At 30.5% G+C, this 11,588-nt stretch overlaps 1 protein-coding gene and 1 long non-coding RNA gene across 2 annotated transcripts; one reads left to right on the top strand and one right to left on the bottom strand.

Annotated features, from left to right (window-relative positions):
• Window positions 1–1,588: 1,588 nt before the first annotated feature.
• Window positions 1,589–6,713, top strand: LOC149893330 (uncharacterized). The gene is made up of 3 exons (XR_016445376.1): window positions 1,589–2,120; window positions 6,265–6,334; window positions 6,501–6,713. It is a non-coding gene; the product is annotated as an uncharacterized LOC149893330 (long non-coding RNA).
• A 503-nt stretch (window positions 6,714–7,216) lies between these two features.
• Window positions 7,217–8,113, bottom strand: LOC149893329 (uncharacterized). Its single transcript, XM_090076372.1, has 2 exons — window positions 7,978–8,113; window positions 7,217–7,760 (listed from the first exon to the last, which is right to left on the bottom strand). Exons 1-2 carry the CDS (start codon window positions 7,981–7,983, stop codon window positions 7,305–7,307), a joined length of 462 nt encoding a protein of 153 aa, XP_089932498.1. The 5' UTR covers window positions 7,984–8,113; the 3' UTR covers window positions 7,217–7,304.
• Window positions 8,114–11,588: the final 3,475 nt, after the last annotated feature.

The following is an 11,588-nucleotide window of genomic DNA, read 5'->3' as shown; positions in this document are numbered from 1 at the left end:
GTTTCATTTTCTTCTCTCCTCTCCTGTTAGTCACGTCAATCATTTGCAACGAATGCAAGTTGCTAATCATTAGCACGTCTCTTTTGTCGTTCTATTTAGCAACTACTACACCCGCTCTGCTTCTGCTTATAACGTCTCCCTGTTTCAGTTTTGCTTTTGTACACTCTTTTGGATTTGACTTTCGGTCAGTTCATAAAGTACCACAAAAGTATGTTTATTGATTTATCTTCAAACCAGGATCGGCAGTAAATTGAATTTGTTTTACAATATTCGGCTCATCTTTCCATTGGTTTGAATTTTTAGATGAACCACCCGTTGTTTTAGCTCTTTTCGGCGGCATTAAAAAAATCTTCTGCAGTGGCTGCTAGATGAATGTCTGTTAACTGATTGTCTTCACTTTCTTCAGTGTTATTATCTTCAGAATCTGATTCTGATGCAGTCAAGCTCGAAGATGTAGTAGTATAAGCAAAAAATGAATCCGAATCTTGAATATCATCATCTTCACTATCCTCACAATCTTCCATTATCATATGTGCTGATCCAATTGTGGAATATCTGTGTTGAGCTAATAGGAGATAGATAAATTTATAAATTATCTATTTATAAAAAAGAAATTACTCATCTATAAAACACATTAATTAGTATACTGTGTAAAAAATTCGAAGTGCACACTAAAATGTTTTTTAATGTATCAAAAAACATCTTATTGTGTATTTCAAATTTTTTTTCACATTTTTAATAACATACAGTATAATGTAGTTATCAAATATATTTTAGCTTCTAGTCTAAAAAACACAACAATTTAGTATTAAGAAAACAAAATATAAATTACCTTTTATACTCATGAAAACTGCCAATGTGCATGTGCATGTGTAAAAAAATTGAAACACTATTTATAATAATAATACATCAAATAAGCCACATTACTACACCTTTTCAAGATGTAATTGAGAACTTGAAAGTTGTAATTAAAAAAGTAAGATGTAATTGAGAAATACAACATGTAATTAAGAAACTTTAAAATGTAATTGAGAAACCCAACATGTAAATAAGAAATCGCAATATGTAATTTGAAATATATATTATAAACTTTTCTCAATGACAACTTTCATCTTCTAAATTACATCTTTCGTTTCTTAATTACATCTTCCATGTTCTAAACTACATATTGCGACTTCTAAATTACATGTTGTATTTCTCAATTACATCTTAAGTTTCTTAATTACAACTTTCAAGTTCTCAATTACATCTTGAAAAGATGTAGTCACCGCAATGAGTTATACTCATTACGGTGTTACGAGTATTTCGGCACTGGAGAAAAAAATTCCTTCTCCATTGCCAAACTACGAGTATACTCGTAGTGCTTTTTTTTTTGTCAGTTATATTCAGAATAAAATATAATATAAAATTTTTTCAGATTAAAAATATTTTTTTTATTGGAATGTTGATATCTAGCTTTGGCAATAAGAATAAAACCACGCAAAACAGCCTCGGCAAAAATTAATCATTGCAGACATAATGGCTCGGCAAAGAAATAACGCATAAATTAAAATAGATCGGCAGCGAACGTGTTAAAAGGCTCACTTTATCCTGACTTACCTTAATGCAACAAGTTTAGACAAACTGTGGAAGACGTAAAAAGAAGATTTTAGGTTATAATTTCTAGCAATGGCTGAGTGGTTAGTAAATATAATTCAAAGTTTTCTAAAGATTAGTTCATCATTTTCAATTACAGATCAAATGTATGGTTCGAAAAAATTCTCACACGAGCTTTCTGACATAAGAGATAAGTGAATGGGATTAACAATTCATTCGAAGTTTTTGAACAAACAGTGGAAAAAAATTTCAATAAAATAGGAATGAAAGTTATCAATGACGAAATTACTGTTTAGCAAACAGCTGAGTTGTATTTATGACGGAAAATAGAGCCGTTGTTTGTTAAAATCTTATAAAAAGAAATCCATATTTGCTCCACAGAAAGTAAGCTTTTTGGTATAAAAACATCCAATTTGTATTAGTCCAGATCCAAGCAAATTAAAAGCCATCGAGAATACGAGAGCACTAACGACCGTATGTGTTGAGATTAACTAAAGAGTTTACTGAAAACATAGCAGTACTACGTGAGTTGTTCAGTTGGAAAAGTTCCGAAACATTTTTTTTTTTTTTTTTTTTTTGAAAAGCTTTACGTTTGAAAAACTGGACTTTTTCTTAATTTCGAATTTTTTGAAAAAGGTTAAACTTTTTATAGTTTTGACTTCCTAAAAAATTTAACTTTTTTTAAAAAAATGACATTTTTAAAAAAAGATATGCTTTTTTCAAGCATCATCTTTCAACAAGTCGGATTCTTTAAAAAGTCTAAATTCCGTTTTTTGAAGTTTCGCCATTTAAAAGTCCGACTTAAAAAAGTGTAGTTTTTTGAAAAACCTTTTTTAAGAACAATATTTTAAAAAACTCCAAGTTCTTTTGAAAAAAATTGAGTTTTTTCAAAGCTTCGTTTTTTAAAAAGGCAGACGTTTTTCAAAGAAATCCAAGCTTTTGAAAAAGTTTGACTGTCGTTAAAAAATTGCATTTTTAGAAAATTTGGGGCTTTTTTTAGCATACTTAGGCATATAATGCTATGAGATTCAAAAAAAACAATTCTTATACCTTGCAAACCTTATGGTTTTTATTTTAATCTTTAAAGACATCATTCGTTAAAAACCGAAAAACCCAACATCGATGCTTATTTTGTGCGATTAAACTCAACAACAATGCTTATTTTGTACGATTTAACAAAAACTTAATTGAAAGTAAAAAATAAGAATTTTGAAAAAAATAAAAAATTTACTTTCTTGACAAATCTTAATTACGAAGTTATAAAAGTAGTTTCAAAAGATGACAATTAGACATTTTTGAAAAAACGAAGCGATTGAAAAGCTCAACTTTTTTCAAAAGACAAAATAAAAAGTTTTTTAAAAAGTTTGACATTTTGAAAGTTGAATCTTCACAAAAGTTTGACTCTTTTAAAAGTAAAAGGTGTGATTTTTAAGGAGTTTAACTTTTGAGAAAGTTCGACTTTTTCCAAATTCTGACTTTGGTTTCAAAACTACAAAAACTCGGAATTCGGAAAAATTCGAGCTTTTTCAAAATTTAAACTTCTTAAAAAATCCATAGAAAGTAGTCAAAGCTACAAAGTGGTTTTTGCTTTTCTTACTCGTGAAGTATTTTATTTTTATTCTAAAATTCACCGCAACTCGTGTCCAGTCTTTTTTCTTTGAATTTTTCAGCTAAAGCGAGAGGTCTCTAATGCGTACTTTGTCTCAAGCAATAAAGATCCTTAGAAAGTCGTCTAAGCTACAATGCGCTTTCTTCTTTTCTAACTCTAATTGGGACGAAAAACATAATGGCGCTTTCAACTTTCTTAACCCTTAATGACCCCAGGTATCAGATCTGATACACAAACTTTAAACCACTCTATTTTTTAAATCGAAGCTTGTTTTTATCTGAAAACACCCATTGTTACAAATGTGAGAAGTGAATTTTCGATTCCGTACATATAGTACTTCTCATCCGGGTAAATTTTTCAGTTTATAAACATTTGAAAACGGCATTTGCGAGGAGTGGTTCACATGGTGCTTACCTAGTGTTGTTTTTACTTCTATTTTATATTGGTTTTATAAATTTTTGTGCTGTTTTTTACTTCTTTTTTTTTAGAATCAAGTTGCAGGAAAACTTTACTAACTATTTCATGCTTTTTGGTTATCAAATATGCATAACATTTGCTATTTGCATTTGTATGTATCAAATTTGATACAATAGGCGTTTAAGTAAGAAACCTTTTTCAAAAAAGTTCAAATTTTTATTTTTATTATTTTAAACAAATACAGAGAAAAGTTTTATTGTAAATTTGTTTAGATGAATAAAAATAAAAAAGTAACTGTCTCTGATGTTTTAAACTATGTATTTGATGGAGAAAGTGATTTTGGGGAGAGTGATGAAAGTGACAATGAGTTTGATTTGGAAAATGATACAGCCAATACTAATATTGAATAAGTAAGTGAGAATGAATATGATTCAACAAGTGATGATGAGCCATTAGCATTTATAGCATCAAGACCAATTAAGAATGCTAATGAGACATCTACTAACAGAAATAATACCACACCAACTACTTACAAATGGAGAAGTAGGAACTTTGAACCCCTGGATGGCGTAACCTTCAAGGAGCCTGAAATGACACCAGCACCAGATGTGCAAAAAAAACCCTTTCAATATTTTAAATTGTTTATTAGTGATGAGATGCTGAACAACATCACAGAGCAAACAAATATTTATATTTTGCAATCAAAAGGTGCAGAAAAAAGCATACTAAGAAAGGATATTGAGAAGTTTATTGGCGTATTTCTCAGGATGGGTTTGGTAAGGCTCCCAAGTCAAAGATCATATTGGGAAACGTTTATGACCTATGATGGGGTTTCTTCAGTTATAGGAAGGAACAAGTTTGAAACTATTCTTCGGAATATTCATTTTGTAAACAACTTAGAAGTAGCTGAGGAAGAAAAAGCAAATGACCGCATATGGAAGTTACGAATATGGGTAACAGAGCTCCGCAAAATATTTCTGAGAATTTTACCAGAAGAGTTTCACGCTGTTGATGAGATAATTGTTCCTTTTAAAGGGAAATCCCTATTGCGTCAGTACTTGCCAAAAAAGCCACATAAGTGGGGTTCAAGCTTTGGGGTCGAAGTGGCCTTTCAGGCTTTTTGTATGACTTTGATATTTATCAAGGGAAGTTAAAAAGCATTTGTGATACAAGTTTAGGTATCTGTAGAGATGTAGTAATATATTTGACTTCTTCACTGCCTGATAAACACAGCTTAAAAGTATTTGCTGATAACTACTTTACAAACTTGCCCTTGATAGTTGAATTGAGGAAGCGTAACATTTATTTTGTAGGAACGATTAGAGGTTCACGAATGAAGAAGTGTCCATTGCTGAGTGAAAAGGATTTGAAAAAGAAAGGCAGCCTTTGATTTTCAAGTCGATATAGCTTCAAATGTGGTTGCAGTTCGCTGGTATGATAACAAATCAGTTAATTTAGTGTCTTCATATGTAAGCATTGAACCACTTCACACTGTTCGCAGATATGATCATTCATTGAAGCAAAAGATTAATCTAAAGCAGCCCAACATTGTTCATGTATATAATCAATTTATGGGTGGCATAGACAAGTTAGATATGATGTGTGCATTGTACAAGCCAAGATTGAGAACGCGGAGATGGTACATCTATGTTTGGTTTCATACAATTCAAATTGCTGTTGTAAATGCATGGTTTCTGTACCGGCGCGACTTGAAGATTTGTAGACCCGATGCTCAGTTCATGCAATTTAAATGTTTCCTTGCAGAAGTTGCTGAGAGTTTGATCAAAGTTACTTCATCCTGTTGAAGACCATCCTTAGATAGTATCCTACAATAACCTACAAAGGCAGCTCGGGTTCAAGGAAATCCCTCAAATGACGTAAGAAAGGATGGGTTTGACCATATACCATGCTACAATGAAAAGCGACAGAGGTGTTTGTCCTGCAAGTCAGGACTATCATATATAAGCTGTAAGAAATGCAAACATGGCTTTGCCTTAACAAAGATAGAAACTGTTTTGAGGTTTTTCATTTATAAGTATTTTAAAATATTCTTACTGTTATCTTTATATAAAAGCAATTGTCTGTTAACAAATAATTTAACTTTTTTGCATAAATTTCCTGGCCCTTTAATTCGAGTATCGATAATTATTTGAAATCTGCTTCAACTTATGACGTTAAATAAGCTAGAACACTTACGATAAAGTTAAAAAAATTAAATTTGTGTTAAATATTAGTACAATTTTGCCCGTTGTATCAGATTTGATACAACTCAAAAAAGAGCATTGTCATCGTTTTTTTGACAAAAAAATTTTTTCCCAATTTTCCAATGCATATAGGATTACTTGTACCAAAAGCAGAATTTTTTGAGCATTTTATGCTGCTTTGGGCATTTAAGGGTTAAACACGAATCGTAAAGTGAATCTGCTTTGCCCTTTAATGATCCAGACAAACATGAAAAGCTTATTACTAATGTAAGTAATCATGCAATAGAAGGAGTATTTTTATTGAAAAAAGGTGTTGAGGTAAAATCAATTTGCTATGCATGCAGATTATTGGCATCAGCTGAGTAATTGATTAAACTTCGAGGTTAACTTTTAGCACCTTTGTTGATTAAAAACTTAAGAACTATTTAATTTTTCTAGGTTTGTTGAAGATCTTCATCCCTGTCCTGTTGTCAAATCAAGGTCCTACTTTTCGAAGAACGCTAGCAAGGTTTTGTACCTTGACGTTAAGGAGCATATTGACCGTCATCTGATTCTAATTACTTACACTTTGATATACATCCTAAACATATTTTTTAAATTTGTTGAGAGCTAAACTGAAACTCTTTGAAAATAACGCTCAGAAGTTAATGCTCACAAATAAATTTTCCTCTTAGGTCGCTGGTCCCAAACTCATTGTTTCGCGGATTCAAACTTTTTTTTGTCATTGTTACAATTGAAAGAAAAATCTGGAGAATATTTGCCATATTGATAATGACAAAATGACAATTGCTGAAAAACTTAAATTAACACTGACGATAGCTCAAGAATGAAGATTACCTGCAACAAGCAAAATTGTTTTGTAAACAAATTCGAGTAGTAACAACATAGTCAAGACAAGATTTCACGCTTTGATTGTAGATCATGTTTCAAAATAAGATTAAAGATTGTCGAGAAAATCATACTTAAATAAACGTGTAAAAAATTGTTGAATTCTTTGTTCAAAAAAATAAAAAAAAAGTAACAAAAATGTTCTGTTTAGAAAAAAAATCTTGAAAAAAATCTGAAAAACAAACTTAGTTTTTAATACAAATAGTTGTAAAAATATAAATATTCATAAAAAATATCGTCTTTGTATTTACATTAGTTTATAATAGTTTATAAGTATAATTATAAAAACAATAAATAATATATCAATTACCGCAAAAAATTACATTCATATAAGTAAACATAAATAATATATCAATTACCGTATAAAATTAGATTAATATAAATAAACATAAATACTTTTGTAAAATATTTAAATATTTCATAAGAGTAGTTCTTAGATAAAAATATCTTTTTTAAAAAATAAATTTAAAAAAAACTATAAATAACCTAGTATTATCTAAAACTTTAAATTTATTCCAGCTCAAATAAAATAAACCATTTTAGAACATAAATAAACAATCGTCCATAATCATCAAACCTCCCTTTTTTTGTTAGCTGCACTCGCAAGTGTAAACATTCTTCTCATAAGGCATTTTTGAAAGTGTAAGATTCTTGATATGTACAAATGTTTTCTTTGTAGACGCTGTGAAGCATTTTCTCTCCGAATTTTGGTATTTAACATTGCAACATGTTTGTCTTACTGAGTTTGCCAGTTTGAAATAAGTCACCTTTCCGTCTTTGCTAAATACTTCGTAAGTTCCATCAACCATGAATTCTGTCATGCTCTTAGAAGGGCATGGACCTGACTGATCGGTTGAAAAGTTCTTATTTAAGATTGCATTGTTCACACTCTCATATAAGTCCTTAATTTTTTCAGAATTTGTTGAAGAAAAATTTTGAGGTAAAGAGATTATATCAATTGAGTCACGTCTCTCAGCGACTGGAAATCCGTAAAGAATGCCTATTCCTACGGCAACTAATATAGAGAACCTTTGAATCGCAACACTCTTTATCGAACACAAAGAAAAAAAAGTATTTACTTCTACGATTTGAGGCTACATTTTTAATTAAAACTTTTTAAACTTATATCAGTATTTAAAAAAGTTATAAATAACGCTTTTTATATTGTTAAATAATTGTAAATTAAATGAATTAAAATAGTTAAAAAATTTAAAGTAACACGAGTTAAAAACGTTATGCGAAACGTGCAAAGTGTTAAATTACCTTCATTTTTAATTATTCTTCTCCAACAATAAACCTTCGCTGTTTGAATTCCTACTTATAAGTGATTTTTTTTTTTGTCGAAATTCCAGTTTTTTAAGAGAGAAGCCATATTTAGAAACCATAGCGTTGGTGTAGGACCACAATGGTGCTTTATTTCAGTGATACGTCAGTTGGTAAAATAAACCATTCCTTGACAAAAAAAATAATTCCTTTGTGTGACAAAGCCTAGTTTCGAAACTTGATTTATCTTGATTACAAGTTTCATATTTGCTATCTTCTAGACCGGCTCTTTTAAACTTAAACTAAGAAAATTATTCTACTAAGATATTTTTCATCATTAATTACAATATTTACATTTCTACATCATCTGCAAATTAATAAACTTTTTGGCAAAGTTCTTTTTTTCAGTTTTTTCTTAAATTTAAAGCTCACTGAACTAATTTAGTTTAAATTTAGTTTAAATTTAGTTTAAATTTGTTTTTATATTTTAAGTAAGTGAGGAATCCATAAAGGCCTATTAAATAATAGTAAAACAAAATTTAACATCGGAAATTTAAATTGTTGCATTAAAATTTGTGCTTAACAAAATACAAATAAATAAAATGTCTCCACGTGCGTACATATAAATAAAAAAAAGTACTTGTAAGTATAATCAAAACTGCTCGAAGTTTTACACACACGTGCTCTTCATCTATTAAACATAAATAAAGAACGTGTGTGATAAACTTCGAATTGAATTATAAGACTCAAATGCTTGTTCGCTCCGCAATCCGATATGGATACATTCTCTGGATACATTGTTTTCCAAAATGGTAAGAAAATTGTGTTACATGAACTACTGTTGCATGTACTTTATGGCTGACCTTGAGCACTTTAGTACTCTTTAATCAAGTTGAAAGTTGTCCATAGTCCTAGAGACACAAAAAGCACCATGTAAGATTTTTGACGAGTGTGCCTTATTTTGCCGTTAAGTTTCCTGAAAATTAAAGATGCGAAGACGGAGATACTTCCTAAAAAACTTGCCCCCCTTTGAACTGTCGCTAATTTTATTTGGGTTCTTAAGAAATCAAAGGTGGCCATCTAAATATTAGTATTCGGCCAACTATAAATTTATGATGTCCCGCTATAGACTGTAGACCAAATTGCATCAAGGAAATAAAAGAAAAGCAATTTTGTTAGAAGTGTTTCCGAAATGCAGATCAAAATTAATTCGATTGCTAAACATCTTTGGAATTGCGAAGCCAAAACTTTACACTTCCATTGCAATTCATTAGCCTTTGGAAAAAATCATAGTAATTTGAGGGCGGCGTTTTTAATGGAATTAAATTATTTATTTAATGTTTTTCATTGCCTTTGAAGGAAAGGTTAAGTGTAGGTTTGGGTTGTAGACTTGTGTGGAAAGGTGAATGTGGAGGTTAGGAACAAGATTGATGGCATGGAGATTACTTGGTTAGGAAAGGGCGAGGTCTGGGGATTGTTTGGTTAGAAATGGGCAAGGTTTATTCGTTAACGGGCTAAGGTTCTGTTTGCCGTTCTCAGTAAAAACTGAATAACTTATACCATGAAATTTTCACATACGATGGCGCATTATTGTGGCGGATGAATGTCCCAATTATGGTTCATAGGGGTCAGTCAAATCAACTTCGTAACGTAATAGATCAAATTTGATGATTAGAATTTTTTCCCAGCTCTGAGACAACTACTAATGCGCTTGTTGCAACTGTTTATAAACACCAAATGGGCACGGAGTCTAAAAAAGGCACCCTTTATACGTTTAATTAATGTTCCGGAGTTTATTTGAACGTCTAATTCGGGGTTGGGAAAACGAACTTGTTGGAGTATTTTTGTTCTTACGCTCTAACCACCGCGATATTTTTGAGAAACATTTTCATTTGACTTAACAACATTCTTGAATTTGGAGTTCGCACAATGCCTAAAAGTGTTATATCTGAAACATAAAAAAATCCTGCCCACTCCGCTGGTAAAACAATATACGAAAAATAAAATTTTCCCAAGAATGACTAGCGAAAAGAAATTTGCTAATCGATTCATTTCGAAAGAAGATTTTTGGAACTTACCGAAAGGACTCAGTTAAAAAATATATATATCAGTTAAATCTATTCATAAAAATTTGCATGCGCGCGTTAATTGACACTTATGAGTAATAAGCATTTAATTACTTTGTTCATTGAAAAGATTTATTTAACGGAACACTTCAATCTTGTTTTTATAATGACTTTCTAAAGTTTTCTTCCGTAAGTGACCGTTCGTAAAGTGGATTTCTCGAAAATTTTCTTTTCGAAATAAATTTTTTGATTATTATTTGAAATAACAAACTAACAAAATTTTAATATATTGCTATACTGAAGATAAAATTTCATTACAAGCAGTTTGATACATACAAATATTTTATTTTCACATTTCTTGCAATTGGGCGAATAAACTTCCTTCATAGATTTCGAAACGTAGTTATCGAAAGCGCTCATTTCTCAAGTGCTATTTCCGAAAGCGAAGCTTTTGGAAGTTTTGGAAGAGTATTAATTGAAATAGCAACTTGCGAAAGTCTAATTTTCAGAAGTATCATTTGCGAAAGTTACTTTGACAATTTTAAATGCTTCTACATATTCGTTACGAATAAAAATAATTACGAATTGTATACACCCTTTTGAAAGATTTTTTTTCCAGAAATCTTTGAAATCTTTTAACAACCCTATTTCCAAGGCTGAAAATAGCAACATAGGAAAAATTATCCCAGATAAGTAACATCCATAAAGTTGGATTATTATAAATTGCGTATAAATTTTCAATTTCATATTAGTGAAATATATAGTATTGGAGCCAGCGAGAAGGGATGGTGGTGTTGCGGGTATGACACTCACTATCTATTACAGATATTTAGTTTGATCATTCGGCAAATTTAGACCTTTTTATAGTTAGTTAGCAAATCTCAGCAATCGAGTTATATATTTTTATAGTCAGCAAGTATAATTTTTAATCGGCAAGTATTCTTACGGCAGTTTTCAACTTACCACCTCCCCCCCCCCTCCCCCTGTGTACTAGCGAATATACTTCTAACTAGAGTGCGCCAAGTTCCCGTATTTACGGGAACTACGGGAGCGGGATCCTGTTCCTGCTTTTGGTATTTAAAATACGGGAACGGGATCCTGTTCCCGTAATAAATAAAATACGGGAACAGGAAATTCCCGTTCCTGTTCCCGTACGTCATTCGATGTTACGGGGTTTTCCCGTAATTATTATATTATAATATATAATATATATATATTTATATATTATGATATAATATATATATATTATATATATATTATATATATATAATATATATATTTATATATTATATATATACATATTTATATATTTATATATTATAATATATATATTTATATATTATAATATAATATAAGAAATACGGGAAAAGCCGTATTTTTACAAGTTTCCCGCATTTTACCAAGTTTCCCGCTTTTTTACGGGATTCCCGCTATTTTATGATTTGCGCGCATGTATTCCCGTTTATTTTAAGATTATAAGATTTATGTTATAAATTTGGTACTAATACTAGGAACAAACTACTATAACTATAAGGTAAATATATA

Source organism: Hydra viridissima, unplaced genomic scaffold (genome assembly GCF_058129835.1).
Source record: "Hydra viridissima isolate aposymbiotic clone 2 unplaced genomic scaffold, HvirCarnegie_v1 scaffold_1, whole genome shotgun sequence".
NCBI classification, from domain to species: Eukaryota; Metazoa; Cnidaria; class Hydrozoa; order Anthoathecata; family Hydridae; genus Hydra; species Hydra viridissima.
This window is presented reverse-complemented; position numbering and strand designations above follow the sequence as displayed.